The 18,266-nt window shown below is 39.1% G+C and overlaps 1 protein-coding gene across 4 annotated transcripts in view; it reads left to right on the forward strand.

The window, feature by feature from the left end:
• The window catches only part of med23 (mediator complex subunit 23), a 79,690-nt gene extending 74,738 nt beyond the window's left edge, over positions 1 to 4,952 (forward strand). For all 4 annotated transcript variants that reach the window (XM_059513355.1, XM_059513356.1, XM_059513357.1 and 1 more), the window contains 2 exons: positions 2,752 to 2,883; positions 4,577 to 4,952. In XM_059513355.1, coding sequence (XP_059369338.1) covers positions 2,752 to 2,883; positions 4,577 to 4,741 — 297 coding nt within the window. In that variant the 3' untranslated portion in view covers positions 4,742 to 4,952. The remainder of the gene's footprint in view (positions 1 to 2,751; positions 2,884 to 4,576) is intronic.
• Positions 4,953 to 18,266: the final 13,314 nt, after the last annotated feature.

An 18,266-nucleotide genomic window follows, 5' to 3' on the forward strand; every position in this document is an offset into this window, starting at 1 on the left:
TTGAACATGAAAAGTGACGCACAGTCTCTGTTCATCTGTTCTCATCATAAATAAATAAATGCATAAGGCTATATGCTTGTCATGTAGATTCATTATTAAAAATGAAAATGTGAGCAAAAATAAAAGCTATTAAATGTGTTATAATTAAAATTTGAAGATTAAAATGATGGTTAATAATGATTATGACAGTCAGAACGAGTCGTTGAATCATTCATTTAACCATTTCGTTCAAATGGATGAATGATTCATTTAGGAGCAAAGAAAGTGACTGTTTTTATGAGTGTGTCATTGAATCATTCACTGATTTGCTTAATTTAATTAAAATTAATTTATTAACCGAACACGCATTGGTACTGTTGTGGTTTTGGTTGGATTTATTTTGTTTTCTGAAATAGACAAAAACGGATAAAAATGTGTCACTTAAAATGTGACTTAACATGTAAAACCCACTAAAACTTGTCTCCTGTGGTGGAGAAATGAATCACAATGAGCAAACGATTTAGAATAGACTGAAGTTGTGCTCGGGGTGTTATGTTGAGAGATGTTTTTCATGCATTGATTTAATTGTGGTGGCCTGTCAATATCAAAACTGACCGCCACAAATTGATTTTCCAAAAGGCTTTAACCATACATGAATAAACATGAGCACTGCATGTTCCCAAATCAAAACCTGGCACAGGTTTTTATATCACTGTATCTCTGCAGGAAACCGACTGTCTTCAGAAAATGTTCGATATCATGTTCATTTCATCTTGCCTGTGATGTCTGATAAAGCAGCGTTTGTGAGTGGAGCTCTGCTTTGTGTAGCTATAGCTGTTAGCGGGAAACCTCTTTCTCTGCTGCTACAAAAGCACCTCCTGCTGGCAGAGAATGAGTTTGCATGTTCAACAAGCACGTCTGATTTACACAGCAAATGTATTTAGTTTATCAGTAATAATGTACTCTACAGGGCAGAATTCTACCAGAAGTCAAGCTTGGGCCACAAAAGCATGCATGTTCATGTTCATTTTGTTGCCGTTGAAACCATCTTTGATGTTACACAACAGATGTTTTTCCCAGCAGTTCCCCAAATGTCCATTTAAAACATATAGCATACTGATGTACTGTAATTCTGTCTATACAGTATGTGTATATTTATTGGGATTGTGCTAGAAGTGAGTAGAGAAAAGGGTACTCCTCTAATGTACAAATAAAGATCATTTTAGATGTTTAATTACTATTTGGAGCATTGGAATCGCTAGAGGAGGGCTTAATGAACTCATTTTGGAAACCTGAAATTCAACCAAAAGCATAACTCTTCCAATTATTATTATTTATTTTTTTTGTGTCGTAGCTCAAAATTAGCCTGTGTGCATTCAGACTCATTTTTCCAGCACAGTTCATAATCAGATTACTAAGCAACCACTCAATGGAATAGCACAAAATAGGTATCACTTTAGATCTTCGAAACTCAGATTATGAAATTAGACACTTTGATCAACACTTAACGTCTGAGTATTCCACACATATGTAAGATATTACTAATCTTCTTTTTCAAAACTCTGGATATCAAAATATGGATATCATTTGAAAGCTTGGAGTCTGAGCTTTACAATGCATGTAGCCACTTTGATTAACTACAAAGTAGTGAAAAACTATTTAATTTACAAAATGTTTTTTGTGCCATGTACTCTGTCATGTCAAAAACTTCAAACAGCTCTCACAGAGTAGAATAAAACACATCATTGTTTGGGACTTTGACTAAACTAGAGTGAGGCATTACTTTAATTTCAAACCTGTCAAGGGTTAAGAGATGAGCTACTTTGGTTCCTAATGCTGTAACTTTCGATTCATTCATGATATCACAACAAAAGTGAATACACATACAGCACATATATGAGGAACATCACCAAAAATTTTTAACCTCTTTATTCTCCTTTCATTTCTTTTGCGAGATTTTTAATGTCAAATAAGAATATGAATATTTTTCTTTTGACCACACTAATTTTCCTTCCATTTTCTCAGCAGGAGAATGTCCAAATGTAAAGTTTAGTATAGAAAGATTTCTATCAAATGTCACCTACCTTTAGACTCTCCTTGCAATGGTCTTGGAGTTATTTTTCAGTATGTCACTCAATGTCTTCAGGGAGTCAAAAAGGCCTCTTTTGTTCTAAAATGCTGTAACTTTTGGATACTTTATGCTGTCGCCACTATGAAACCTGAAACAGATACAGCTAACATGCTGGGGAACTTCACCAAAAGATTATTTCCCTCCAAGCTTATTTCTGTCCTGAGATATATTGAATGTCAAACAAGACTGATATGAACAACTTTTTCCTCACTCTGTCATCATCAGCGGTTTCTCAGCAGGAGAATGTCCAGATGAATCTGTTTTATTTTCTTTTTTTTTTTCACCAAAAGTACAAAAGTGAATCAAATTGTTAACGATAGCAACCTTTTGTTTGTTTGTCACTCAGAACAACAACACCTTCAGGGCAGCAAAAATGCCTTAAAGGGTTAATATTGTCTTGTGTATTGAACTGTTGAAAATTTGCAATCATGCTTAATACTGTCAGTTTGTGCATAGTTACACAATTCTGATGTTTTTGATAGCATTTATGTCAGTTTAATGAGATGGCCGTCAGTTTTTGTGATTTGAGTGTTTGGTGTTCAGTTAGATGGGAGCATGAGCACAGATCGTTCTGGTGATGACAGAGCTGTGGCTGTGTTGTGCTGTATGTCGTGACCGCTGTGTGTTCGGCCCTCTCTCAGATTGGAGTGGCGTTTTATGAGATGCTTCAGGCTGTGGACCAGCACAGTAAACACCTGGCCTATATGGACCCCATCTGTGACTTCCTGTACCACATCAAATACATGTTTACTGGGGACAGCGTCAAGGACCAGGTAACACACACACACACACACACACACACGCTCTTGTGGATTCACAGCCGTAAGCATGAACACTGAGGGTGGAGCAGGTCTCAAATCTAATGGGTAACACTTTATTTTAACGTGACATTCACACTTTACATGTACTTGCTATATTAATAACTAATAAATATTAATAACCCCAACTCTAACTCTGTGGTAAGTAAATGTAGTTAATTATTATTACTCAAGACTTGTGTTAATTACACTTTTACAATGTCACCTTAAAATAGTGTAACCTGTGGTAAGGCCTTTTATTTAAACAAAAGAAACAAAGGATTTAAATGGAATAATAAAAAAGAAGGGAAGATAATAATAAAAGTACTAAAATCTGTTGTAAAGTTGGCCTAGATTTTTGTGCTCCCTCAGATTCCAGATTCTCAAATAGTTGTATCTCAGACAAATATTGTCCTCCGAACAAACCACACATCAATGAAGAGATGATTTATTCTGCTTTCACATGATGTATAAATTTCAGTTTCGAAAAATTGACCATTATAATAAATAATAATACAATAAATATCGGCCGATAATTAATGCGCATCTCATCATCTGGTTCTCTAATCAGCGGTAAATACCACCAGGTGTGTGATTTCACATAGAGCAGCTGTTACACACCTGATGGTATTTACCGCTGATTAGAGAACCGGCTTTACTGACGAGATGCGCATTAATTATCGGCCGATATTTACTGTAAATCCCTGGTGGAGTGCTGATGAGTTTATATTTTAAAACTTTTGTCAGCTGAAAAGTGCAGCTGAGCAGCATGAAGATGAATCTGGGTGTTTGTGAACCTCTGGTTTGCGTGTGTTGTTCAGACGAGTCTTGTTTGCTTCTCCCTCAGAGAAGAGCTGAGGAAATAAAGCTTGTTCTCCGCTCATCGGATCACGCGCTACTAAATCTGCCCTCCAGCTCACATACTATCCATCCTGAGTAGTGTTTGATATCAGAAATAGAGTGTCCCAAATAATAGTATGATGAAATGAGTAACCAGAAGATTTGTGGATGGTTTAACTATTTCTGGTGGAAATTCAAAGTGTAGATCCGTGCACACGCTAACAGCTAATATTACCCAAAATGATCTCAAAAATGATCTTTTATTCAATAAGGAGTTCAAAAATAACAGTAAACACATTTATAATGGTACAAAAGATTTCTGTCTCAAATAAATGCTGTTCTTCTGTGAATTCTGAAAAATAAAATGTATCAGTTTCCAAAAAAATGTTGTGTTCAACATTGATAATAATCAGAAATGTTTCTCGAGCAGTAAATCATCATATTATTCTGATTTCTGAAGATCATGTGACACTGAAGACTGGAGGAATGATGCTGAAAATACAGCGGAGCATCACAGAAATACATTACACTTTAACACAGATTCACACAGAAAACATCTTATTAACTGTAGTAATGTTACCATTTTAACTTTTACTTTGTTTTTTAAATAAATTTTGTCTTGTAAACAGAACAATTTTTTTTTTTAAATATGTACCGTCCCCAGACTTTTTAAAAGTACAGAACCACGGATCATGTAAAAAGACTGAGCTAAACATAATTCGGAGTGTTATGAGATTGACAATGAAAGTCACGTGACTGGGAGATCGGCGCTCTGCTTCATTTGTGTCTAATATGATTGTGAAGGATGTGTGTGTGTGTGTGTGTGTAGGTGGAGAGGATCATCTGTTCTCTGAGGCCGGCGATGTGTCTCCGTCTGCGCTTCATCACTCACATCAGTAAGATGGAGCCTGCGGCGGCAGCGTCCTCCGTCCCTCCGTCCAGCAGCGTCTCGTCCCCTGCGGCCCCCAGCATCCCTCTGTCTGTGGCCCAGTGAGCTCTGGACACAGTATGAAGATCATGTGACTTGACCTGTGTTTTACGAGCGAGGCTTTGATTCCATTTAAGAACCAGCACAATCTTCTAGCGCCTGCCTTATTTTCATGGAGCAATGACCCTGAAGGGGTGTTGTGTTTATTATCAAGCTTTTTTCCTGAAGCCTTTAGCTTGGACTTTGATAGAGTAGTTTTTTTTTTTGGTTTTTTTTGCATTGTCATGTCTCTTTTTTTTTTTCTGTGTTTATTAAAGAGTAATCATGTGTTAACCAAACGTGTGCCTGTGCTTTTGTTTGTGTCCTTTTATACACACTATCATAGTATGTGAATCTACATCATAAATAATAAAATATATGCATTAATGTTGAAAGTATTGATTTTTTTTAAATACTTTTATTCAGCAAAGACTCATTCAATTGTGTAAAAGCAACCATAAAGACAAAGTAACAAAAGATTATTTCAAATAAATGCTGTTTTTTTTATTATTATTTATCTGTGAATCCTGAAAAATAACGTATGAGAGTTTCCGCAAAAATATTGTGCAACACAACTGTGTTCAGCATTGATAATAATCAGAAATGTTTCTTGAACAGCAAATCATATTATTCTGATTTCTGAAGATCATGTGACACTGAAGAGTAATGATGCTGAAAATACAGCGTTGAACGTGGGAATAAATTACAGTTTAACACAGATTCACACAGAAAACAGCTGTTTTAAACTGAAATAATATTGCATAATATTTTGGAATTGATGAGCACGAGAAAACACAACAATTTTGTATACGTCTGTACGACACCACAGATGACAGCTCTTCTCTGGGTCATGTTAAACGATTGTCAGCTGAAAACAAAGACTGGTTGTGTTGTGTTCAGTCAGACATGTTGGCAGGACAGTATTTGCAAGTGCTTCTCAATAAATTATAATGTCGTGTAAAAGTTCATTTATATCAGTAATTCAACTCAAATTGTGAAACTCGTGTATTAAATAATTTCAATGCACACAGACTGAAGTAGTTTAAGTCTTTGGTTCTTTTATTTGTGATGATTTTGGCTCACGTTTAACAAAACACATTTTTCCATGACATTCATTATTGAGATGCACCTGTATATTACTATTAGCTTTATATGGTGTTTCTTTGACTTGTCTCACCCAGTATTGAATATTTGGTGACAGCTAAACACACAGATACTACAAAACCTGAGATGCGCTCGGCTAAGTGCACAGCTCTCTGCAGGGCTTCGCAGTCTTGACTGGAGCTGTTCCCATACCACACTGAGATACACTGAGTCAATACACTTTCTAGTTTCAGGATTGCTGGTGAGACCCTGAATTTCCTCGGCTGTCACAGATGGTGCAGTCTTTGCCTGGCTTTATTAACCTGTGTTTGAAAGTGGGTTGTCCAAATCAGGTCCTCTGAGATGTTTACACCAAGGTATTTGACACTGCACACCCTCTCCTCTCCACCTTGCCTTGATCATAAGAGGAGTGTAAGTGCTGTCTCTTTCTGAAGTCCACAATCAGTTCTTTAGTTTTGCTCACATTCAGAGAGAGACAATTGTCATGGCACCATGATGTGAGTTTCTCTACCTCATCCAAGTATTGTTGGAAATAAGGCCCAGAACCACAGTGTCATCAGAAAATTTGATAATAGAAGTGGAGCTGTGGGAAGACATGCAGTCGTGTGTAGAAAGAGTTTAGTTTAGACCGAGATTTAGTAGCAACTATAGGGACTATAGTATTGAAAGCTGAGCTATAGTCGATAAATAGCAGCCTTACCTAGTTCCCGTTGTTGCTATCAATGTGTGTGAGAGAAGAATGCAGGATATGAGAAATGGCATCATCAGTGGATCTGCTGGGGTGATAGGCAAACTGATGAGGGTCTAAAGTATCAGGGATGGAGGAGCAAGTCTAGTTCTTAACCAGTCTCTCAAAGATCTTCATTACTGTTGATGTATGTGTGTAAAAAGAGAAAACAAAAGTAAGTAAATAGAAGCACAATCTAAGCGGAGCATATATATATATATGTGTGTGTGTGTGTGTCTGTGTCTGTGTGTGTGTGTGTGTGTGTGTGTGTGTGTGTGTGTAAAAAAATTCGACCAGTAAATAAGGAATAAAAATATACAAATTGACAATTGTATGTACAGATATGTAACAATATACAGTGCTATGTACAGGTATATTATGTGCAAATTTAAATGCAGACAAAGTATGTGTGTTAGATAATTAAATGTATAAGTGTATAAATAGTGTGTGTTCCACGTTTATTGTTAAATGTTCATAAGATGGATTCCCCCTAAGGGGGAAGAAACTATTCCTATGTCTGGTCGTTCTGGTGCTCAGTGCTCTGTAGCGTCGACCAAATGTTAAAAGTTAAAAGAGGGAGTGTGCTGGATGTGAGGGGTCCAGAGTGATTTTACTAGCCCTTCTGCTCACTCTGGATGAGTACAGTTCTTGAATAGAAGGGAGGGTTGTACCGATGATTCGCTCAGCAGTCCGGACTACCCTCTGTAGTCTTCTGAGGTCAGATTTGGTAGCTGAGCTGAACCAGACAGTTATAGAAGTGCAGAGGCATCATGCCCCCTAAAATTTTGAGCCAAGTGGATTTTAAATGCAGTTTTCAAATGACAAAAAATAAATTAAAAATAGCCGAATAATATTTTTTATATATTTGATATAATCACACCGGTGTGATTAGATTGTTCAGTGCACACCATCAGCTGCTAAGTTCCAATCTGTGCTCGTACAACGCTTAATGATAACCAATCAGAAACGATGCTGTTGTGCTTATGAATGCAATGGCCAATCAGAGAAGTGCAGAAGAGTCATCACTGAAACGCGGTGTTTGTTCACTTGCTCGCTGACTGAATTATTTAGCGAATTTTCTCATCAGAAACAACAAAAAGTGCAGATGTGCATACGAATGTAATTAAGATATTCGTTTCATAATGGAAAGTGCTTCAGTGATTTTAATGGGAGTTTTTGAGAGTGCCTGAACTCTGAGAGTGCCTGAACTCCTCAGGCACAGAGACCTGACTTGGCCTTGGAGACAGTAGACCATCGTGGCAAAGGGGAGCTCCAGCTCAGCGCTGACGGCTGGTTGTTGAGGAGGTGCGTCGGCACGAGCAGGCAACAAGGTGTGTAAAGGCTATCTCACAAGCCAAGCAAGGACAATGGACGAGATGGGAGGGAGTTGAGAGGAGAAAGTTATCCTGGAGGGAGCTGATGGGCATGAAAGCATTTCACATCAGCTTCATCTTACGTGCAACGTACGACGTCCTGCCTCCCCCTCAATCCTCAACCAATGGTATGGAGAAGACCCGACATGCCCCCTCTGTCCATCCCCTGCAAACCTTAAACACATTCTGGTTGGATGTAAGACAAGCTTGTCACAAGGCCGCTATACCTGGAGGCACAACCATGTCCTGAAATGTCTAGCAGCTACCCTGGAGTGCAGACGGTTACATATCAATGCCCTGCCTCCTCCATCATCTCATCCCTCATATGTGAGGGAGTTCATCCGAGAAGGTACAAAGACAGCCAAAGTCCAAACAACATCGGATGTCGGCCAGCTTGGAAGGGCTCCAGACTGGAAGTTGGTGGTAGATTTGAACCAAAGACTTCACTTCCCTTCTGAGATCGCCACAACAAATCTCAGACCAGACCTCGTGCTCTGGTCCTCCTCACTTCACATTGTGTACATAATAGAGCTTACCGTTCCCTGGGAGGCTGCTGTGGAGGAGGCATTTGAGCGCAAGAGCCTTAAGTACACAGAGTTGGCAGCTGATGCTGAGCAACGTGGATGGAAATCCAAGGTCTGCCCAGTGGAAGTCGGCTGCAGAGGCTTCGTGGGCAAGTCAACCATCAGGCTGCTTAAGGAATTGGGAGTGCAAGGTCAAATCCTACGCCGAACCATCAAAGCCCTCTCAGGTGCAGCAGAAGAAGCAAGTCGATGGCTTTGGGTGAAAAGGGGAGATTCCAACTGGGCCCCTAATATTACCTGAGGCATTGAGGGGTTGAAAGCAGAGGGGGGCACACCTGGGACGCCAGGTGCAGCCGATGAGCCCTCTGGAGGTGTCGTGGGCCTATCATTGAAACACCAGAGAAGGAGGGTGCCTACCTGATGACCCCGATGAAGCTAAAACTCCCATTCTCATCCCACTCAACCACCATCACAGTGAGGAAATTACACCGATGGATGCATCGTCACCACTCATACCTCAGGTCTTAAAAATGGGATTGCTTCACCTAGTCCTAAAACATAACTGGCTAGACTGAATGAAAATGTTCTTTGATAATGTAAATGTTCTTTACTCTCTGTAAAATTAAAGTGTTAAAATAAGTAACTTACAATATTGTTATTAAAATTTACACTAAATGCAAATTCAGTCTTATTAAAAATATTTTATGGCATGATATGGCACTTAAGTAAAAAGTCGGGTTCTTATGTGTAGTTAATAGATTACAATACTTTGCCCATCACCATATATTGATCAAATAATCTATAAAGGTGCAAAACGCGTTTACTTACACATATTTGAGAATCTATTAAGCATGTTTGGAATTGTTTTGAATAAAAAGGAAAAATAAATAAATAAAACATAAGACTATATCAGTTATGCAGTGCTATTGTAGCTGCTGTGTCACATGACAACCATGACTTATCCCCCCCCCCCCCCCACCTGAGTAGAACTGTCTCAGCAGCTCCTGTGGCAGGTTAAACTTCCTCAGCTTGCGAAGGAAGTACAACCTCTGCTGGGCCTTTTTAACAATGAAGTCTATTCAGTCAAAATCACTACTCTAAGTGATTGTCTCACTTCAGGTGGGACTCCACTGCAGTCACAGTGCTGTTCATGATGGTGAGTGGGGGGAGTGCACGGGCGGGGGGTTCTCCTGAAGTCCACTATCATTTCAACTGTTTTGAGCGTGTTGAGCTCCAGGTTGTTAAGACTCCAGCAGACAGCCAGCTCTTTGTGGTGTCATCTGCAAACTTCAGGAGCTTAACAGGGATGTTTGATGTGCAGTCGTTGGTGTACAGCGAGAAGAGCAGTGGGGAGAGAACGCAGCCCTGAGGGGCACCAGTGCTGATTGTACGAGTGCTGGATGTAAGTTTTCCTATCCTCACTAGCTGCTGCCTGTCTGTCAGGAAGCTGGTGATCCACTGACAGATGGAGGTGGGCATGGAGAAACCCTCCACCTTCCCCAGCTCCACCTGTAAAGATCTGCTCTGGGATGATAATGTGGGGGTTATTCATATGTTATATGTGCAGCAGCAGTATTTACTCCATGCTCACAGCAGCGTGTTGTGGATGTATTGGCAGTATCAAGTCTCGGTGTTTGCTCTGCAGCAGCTTAGCTGATCTATTCCTCCAAGACCAAATACATTAATATTGCAATGTATATTACAATGCCAATCACTCTGAGAGTTATCATGACAGAAATATATAAGTGCTTTCAAACAATTAATCATGTCCAAAATAGGTCCAAAGGTTTTTGTTTACATAATATGTGTGTGTGCTGGGTATATCTATTATGAATATATAAATACACACACATGCATGTATATATTTAAGAAAATATGTTTATATATAATATAAAATATCCGAATATAAATATATACATGTAAATCCATGTAAGTATTTTCTAAATATATACCATATGTGTTTGTTTATATATGCATAATATATATATATATATATATATATATATATAAACATGCAAAACAGTTTGATGGACATTATTGTTCTCAGGTACATCAGAAGTCAATGCTGGTCTGTCTGGAGGAGGACTGGAGGAATCAGAGCGTGACTGAAGCGTGGAGTGCTTGTGTTTCTCATGCTCTGTTAATGTAATGCACATTACTGAAACACCGTGAGCATTTACAGCACGCTTACATAACTCATAATGGAGAGCGTGTGCTTTACTCAGTCAATGGAAGTGTTAAAAGGATCAGATGTTAAGATCGCGTCTTTATATCTTCATGTTTTATGCAGAAAGTGCCGTCGAGCACTCAACTGGCATTAGGACACACTGTCTAATTAAGTTCCACTGCATCTGGTTTTTGTCATGTGCGTGAGGTTTTGAGCTCTTACAGTCATGTGACGTATATCTGCTTCTCTCACACTTCACAATACTGAATTTACCTGCAGAAGAAAATCAGTCAATGTTCAGCTGTTTGTTTTTGTTTTTGGTGTCATGTAAACCAGCCAACGTCTCTAAAACAATAAACCTCTACGATGGAAATTAAAAACTGAACCAGACAAATACATTTCAAAATGTATTCATAGTAGAAGAGATGTCATTATGATATTGCAATTGACATTTTACTGTTGTTAAATAAATGGTCGTGTTTTCCTGTCAGTAAATGAGGGAGAGATTTCCATGACGTTACTGAGCACATGAACAAATCATGTGTTTCTTTTATAAACTGATTTGAATGAGATGTTGATATAAAGTGAAGCAATATCATAACATCATAATTTGGCCTTGAAATATTTCAGGATCTTTAACAGTGCAGCAGATACTGACATAAAATTATCTAAATATCAGTCGTCGATAAACAGTATATGTCGATAAACACAAATCCAGCGGCCTGGTGACATCTGAATAATTAGGTACAAACCTTCTATAACATCCCGCCAGAACTGCTTTACCTCCTTTTTAGTCTTGGGTCTCAGACAGGTCACAACTCCTGCCATCTTGCTAATTTGGGGACGAACCTGTGTCACGACCGAATCAAAGCCGTGACTAATAAGTGGACTTAATAAAGGTTGGTAAGGTTGCAACAAGTTTTTATTAATATAAGTAACAAAATAAGTAAAACGGGAAATCAATTACAATGCAACAATCAATTCCTGTCTGACAACCGATGTTAAAATGTCAGACAGAATCAAACTCAAAATAAATACAAAAGAAAACCTAATCTAAACAAACTGAAACCAAATACAAAATAAACGGGCGAAAACAAGTCTCACAACATCTCTCAGCACTGGAGCTCTCCGAAGCACACCTCAACATTCTCAAAGCCTAAGCTTATATACAGGTGAACATCATTCTCTTGATGGCCCTGCACAGGTGTAAATCATTCTCCTGATGAGTCTCCCAGCCAGACCCACCAGTCGACAACATCAGGCACAACCAGACACTCGTCACACCTGTCTATGAACCAAGTGGAAGCCCAGATACCTGACCTCCACACGCCCAACTCACACTTCTTCAGGTTAATCGTTAGCCTGGTCCCTCTCAGTACTCGCAGGACAGCCCGCAGATGTGCCATATGACGCTGCCTATCCTGACTGAAGGCGATGATGTCATCCAGACAGGCAGTGGCATAGGCAGTATGCGGTCAGAGGATTCTGTCCATGAGATGCTGAAAAGTGGCTGGTGCTCCGAACAACCCGAAAGGAAGCGTAACAAATTGGTGTAATAAAAATGGCATTGTGAAGGCTGTCTTTTCTTTGGCTTAGTCTCAGTATGGTCCTGGATGAAATTGGTTTGATCGGGCAGGCTTGCAGGACCTCCAGCACAACGAACAAAAGGGGTTCCAGCCATTTGTCTCAATTTTTGGCATCTTGGTAAACAAACTTTTGAATCTTGCTTTCAAAGTTTGATTAAATCATCCACCAGGCTGTCCATTTGTGGGTGAGCATACCCTTCAGATTATCCAAACTTTAAAGTTATGTAAAACAAACAAGCAAATAGAAAATCAATAAATGAAGGGGACAGATTTGCTTCTGTGGGAAATGTCCTGTTCTCCCATGTGCTGGATGAGTTAGTTGACCGGTTTAATGTTAGTTTTGTGTATTTTAAGAGGTCATGATTTGAAGGGTGCTGTAGAGTTAAATTATAATCAGGTTTGAGGATCTTAAATAAATTATGCAAAGCATCCAGATGTAATTAGTTTGTCCTTCACGCTTGCCTCCTTTGCTTTAATCAAGATCATAGTCAGCAGTCAGTCTGAATGATTTTACAAGCTCTGTGTTTGATGCAGAAGTGGATTGTGTTTGTCTTCATGACTCATGACTGGCTGTACACAGAACCACTAACCACTGTTTAATACTAGGGTTAATGTGATGTTGAGTTTAAGAGTGCAGTTTCACATTCACGCTGCATTATCATCTGCTAACACTGCATTCAAAGTCATGCAAGTTCAACTTAGTTATCTCTTTCGGGTTGATGTTATTTTGCCAAAAGCAGTCCCAAAATGTGTTGTGTGACTGTGGTGTAAATGTCCAGTTTCAACATCAATGTAATCTGAAGATAAGTAATAAATAATGTGGCATACAACCAGCTTTATTTTAAAGGGGTCATTGGATGCCCATTTTCCACGAGTTGATATGATTCTTTAGGGTCTTAATGAAAAAAGTCTGTAACATAGTAGCGTAAAAAACACCCTTTTTACCATGTTGAAAAACAGCTCTTTTCAGAGCAACCTGATTTGTTGCATGTTCCTTTAAATGCTAATGAGCTCTGCTTACCCTGCCCCTCTCTTTCGTGGGGTGATGAGTCGTCCTGTTTACTTTAGCTGCATTTAGCTGCATTAGCCGTGAAACTTGCTAAGTACCACATTATAAGGAAAGACAATTTGAAAAGATTAAAAAAAAGAAACCCTTAGACTCACTTCATCTGTTGCTGGATCATGAATGATTTGTGCGAACCTAGATGCATTTAGGTAGATCGGGGGTGCATTCCCTTCAGAAATAAACATAATCTACTGCGTTTTCAGCGGCTCAGATGTCAGGAGTAAATGATGACTGCTATGTTCATTAATACATCCAACAATAAAGCACCTCAATCGCTTAAGAGTCATTCTTGTCTACATCTGCACCAGCGGTGAAACAATGGAGGACTAATGACAGTTACACAGGGCGGTGTCACCAGTGTCAATACATTAGTGTCAATCAAAAATCATGGGAGGGGCCTGTCTGTGTGACATCACACAGCCAAGACTCTGAGATCAGCTTGATTTGAAAGAGGATATTTTTAGAGATAAAGAAAAATACCACTGGATGGATTTTTATCATTATAGGCTGGTTGTGTACACACACATTTATGTTCAAACAACATGTAAAAGTGAGTTTTGCATCCAATGAGCCCTTTAAGAAAAGACACAAAAACTTATTATTTACCCTGTTTGCATCTAGTGTTACACATTTTTCCTGTGTTAATGTATTTTTTTCTGCTGTACATCTTTAACACTTTGTCTTGTTATTCCCGTTATTTCCCTTGTCTTCTACCATTATATTTAGTGTTTTCATATGCAATTATAAACTGCATTTGAAGCAAATTACTCCATAACCATCAGTTTTTTCAGGGAATGAATCAGCTTGTCATCTGCAGTGAGAGGAACTTGAGAAATGTCATGCAATTCTGCAGATTACAGAATTTGTTTGGTTATAGTTAGGGCCAATGTTATACATTTGTGCACTGCCCTTTTTATGGTTATGGATTATTTATTTTTGTTTAATTAAAATGTATAAAAAATCAGTGACAACCTTAGAAAAAATAAATATTCTAAAATATATTTGAAATACATTTATTTTATCCTAAGTATACTACAAATACCTTTACATAAATAGGGCGAGTAAAATAAGTATTGAACAGCATTTTTCTCGTAGGGTCCCGCGGCTCCTTTAACACTGATTTGTGGGATTTAATGATCCCCTGTGGCTGCTGAGAGGTTTGCCGTGGAGCTCTAGTGTTTATTGTTACTGCTGCTGGTTTATTGGCGAGCTGTTAAGTGGACATTTGTGAACATGATGGTGAAATGTTTACAGAGCTGAACCGACTGATGCTGAGTCACACAACACTGCTATTAACAACAGTACTCCTGAAGAGAGAGCTCCAGGCCTCGGGTGGAGAGCCTGATTACTGTCCGTTCCTATGCGTGTAACTATAGGGCACTAAACACAACTACTGTTTTAACCACAGTATTGTTATAACCGCTAGACTGGAGAGTTTGTGAGACCATCAGCATGAGACTCTTATAGTCCTGGGGCCTCATTTATGAAACGTGTTTGATGTGAAAAAAGTGCTTAGTGCCACATCAGAGTCTAAGCAGCATTCATATTTTTCAGTGTCAGAGTACTGCAGGTATTTATGAATGTAAAGGTAGGGTAGACGATTTCACAGAGGCTAGATATAGCAAGCTAGCAACCCGCTTTGCATGTGTAGATGATAACACAAAAGAACATTTTACAAAAATAAATATATAAGCAAACAAGTAATTAGTTTTTAAGTGTAGGGATTATGGGTGTAGCATATGGTCATGCAAAACAAATGCTATATTATACTAATACAAATATGTTAATAATAAGCATTCTTATTAAACAACTAGTTAATAGTGAGAATTGGTCCCTATACTATAGTGTTACCGAAAGTCTTTCATTCAGGTTTAAGTGTGATTTTATTGATTTTGACTGCTTATTTCACATCATCTTGGTGATGATGGTTGTTTGTCTGAAGGAGCACTGGTTTTCTGGAGGCAGCGCAGTTCAAATGACTAACAATATGACAAGTGGAGTCCTGCTGCTGTTCTCAAGCGCTCTCAGGAGATCTCTGGCTCCTCTGAGTTAATAAACGCGCCGCCAGCACTGATCGAATGCATTTAGAAGAGCTTCCCGTGATAATGGCCTGTTTAGGTCTCCATGGAGACGAGATCAGCATCTGCATCCTTCATCATGTGAATGCTTTACAGTGACTACAGTGCAATGAGTTTGAGTGAGGAGCTGCTCCTGCCAGTACTGTGCTATGACTGTTATGATCCAACTATGTACTATGATCCAACAGTGTTTAAGAAAGAAGTGTCATTTCTGTGCTGCTACACTGATAAAAGGGTGTTCACAAGTAATTACAAAGAAACAGCAACACATTAAATTAAACTTTGGGGGGAAACCTGCTTCTGAGCTCTATGAGCAGTTCTTTTGACCTCAGGACTTGGTTGTTGCTCTGATATGCATTTTCAGCTGTTAAACCTTTTATCAAGATGTGTGTGCCGTCCCAAATCATACCGATTCAACTGAATTTGCCACAAATTAACTTCACCCGAAACAGTTTTTTGTTTTGTTTTTTTGCTTTACCAATATGGTGTATGGAGTGTAGATTTATATGGAAAAAAATCATTTAAAGCAGTTTAACATAAGGCAGCAACATAACAATTATAAACAGATGAATGTAAACCCACAATTTACGTGATTGAAAGAGCATGAAGAACAACTTAAGTTCTCGAGGCTGAGAAAAGAAAACAACGCTGCAAACAATAGGCAAATGCCTCTATCACTGATTTCCATGGTCATGGAGTAAATATTTTTGCATGATTTTTAAAAATGCCACTGTTTTCACTATTTTCAGTGCTTATACACCGAGTCTTCCATCAGAACAGGAGGTAAAGGATATTTTTTTATAGAAACAGGATGAAGCCCTTAGGACAGCTACATGTGGCAACAAAATCTTGCTGCTGGTGATTTCAATGCAAGAGTAGGAAAGAATAGTGAGATTTGGAATGGAATAATTAACTTTCAACACTCTGTTGCCAATAAGCTACTTGACATTGAGCAACTGCAGAATCAATGGTGGGCGTCTAAAGTCAACAGATACAATCTTATGCAGACACGCATAATATGCATTTTTTTTTTTTTTTTACAATGCAATGTGAAGGCCATTTATGGCCCAAGATCTCACTCTTTATGCCCTTTGGGAACAGCTGATGAGTTGACCTTCAGTAAGGACCAAGCAGGCATTGTTCAAAGATGGGGAAGCTTTTCAAGTCTATTAGACTAGAAGGCATCACTTGATCTTTCAAAACTGGAGGAATTACCAACTCTTCCAAGCATAAAGTTGTTTTATGAAGTGTATGCTGCAACAAAGGAACTGAAAAGTCCCCTGGACCTTATTGTATTCCTGCTGAGCTCCTGAAGGAAAGAGGTCCATCCATCAGTTCATTACTCTAGTGTGGCAGCAATAAAAAAATATTCCCCAACAGCGGGAGGATGCAAATATTGCCACAATTTATAAAAACAGTGGCAATTGATTCAGCTGTGAAAATAGGAAGGGGATCTCACTCCTTTAAGCTGCAGGCCAAGTTCTGGCAAAGGTCATGCTCCATTGACTTGTCAATACTATTTCTGAAAATCTATTGCCAAAATCTCAAAGTGATTTCAGAGCAAGTACGGTGGATATGATATTTACAACATCAATCACAACTCCAAGGTTCTTGGCTGCCCTGGAAGGAGTCATGCTTGATGAACCTAGCCATATTGAGAAGTTGCGATGAAGTGATGGGTTGGCTGAGACCATGAGCAGTTCTGTCTTAGCAAGATTTAATTGAAGGTGATGGTGCTTCATCCAGCTAGAAATGTCTGTCAGACAGACTGCAATGTGAACACCATCAGATTATCTGGTTGGAATGAGAAGTAGAGTTGAGTGTCAAAAGTGAAAAAGTTAAAGTGACGTGACATTCAGCCAAGTATGGTGACCATACTCAGAATTCGTGCTCTGCATTTAACCCATCCAAATGCACACACACATAGCAGTGGGCAGCCATTTATGCTGCGGCGCCCGGGGAGCAGTTGGGGGTTCAGTGCCTTGCTCAAGGGCACCTAAGTTGTGATATTGCCGGCCCAGGACTCAAACCCACAACCCCAGGGTTAGGAGTCATACTCTCTAACCACTAGGCCACGACTTCCCCTTATCATCAGCATAGCAGTGATAAGAGGATTTGTAACCTGCTCTTGGCAGTCTCAGGGTTTCAGTAACTGAGAGCAGGGCAGTTGAGTGGCCTCTTTTTAAAATAAATTGTGCCAGGACAATTTTTTTTATGTAACTTTGATTGGATTCATCTGAAAAAAGAAAGTCACATACACTTAGGATGCTTTGAGGGAGAGTAAAACACAGGTTACTTTTAATTTTTGGGTGAACTAACCCTTTAACAGTACTAAACATGAAAAACAGTGTCAGTGTTGCTTTCAGTTAAAATTACAACTTTGGTTTTATCTCTAAAACAGTTCTCTAATCTGTTCATGGTTTTACTGGTCTCTCCCCTTGATGGACTGAACTGAAGGAACATGTGACATCATCACCACAGACCAATGGTAATTTGAAAGTCTAAACAGAGCAAACAGAGCACAATTTCCAAACAAACTTTGTTTTGGCCTTATTTTATTTTAAAAATTGATATCACACCAGTTCATTCTTCAGTGTCAGTTGAAGTATGCAAAGAAAATGCCCATACTTTGTGCAAGAACATTTAAAATAGTCAAAGCAGTTCAAGAATGAACCCTGCGTGAGTGAGTGAGTGTGTGTTGGGCAGGTGTCTGGAACAGCATGATGTCAAATGAGAAGCGAGTGTTGAGACAGGAGATCTCCACAGGAGATGAGCTGACGGACTGCAGAGAACAGATCAAACTATTCATTCATGATGAATCTGTGTTAATCCTTCACAGAAACGTTTAGCATGTGTCAACCGAATGCAGCATTTTACATGAGAAAGGCTTTATCTCATTCATGAAGGAGGCCTGGCTGACCGCTCTC

The sequence above is a fragment of the Carassius carassius genome, chromosome 27, assembly GCF_963082965.1.
Source record: "Carassius carassius chromosome 27, fCarCar2.1, whole genome shotgun sequence".
Classification (NCBI taxonomy): Eukaryota; Metazoa; Chordata; class Actinopteri; order Cypriniformes; family Cyprinidae; genus Carassius; species Carassius carassius.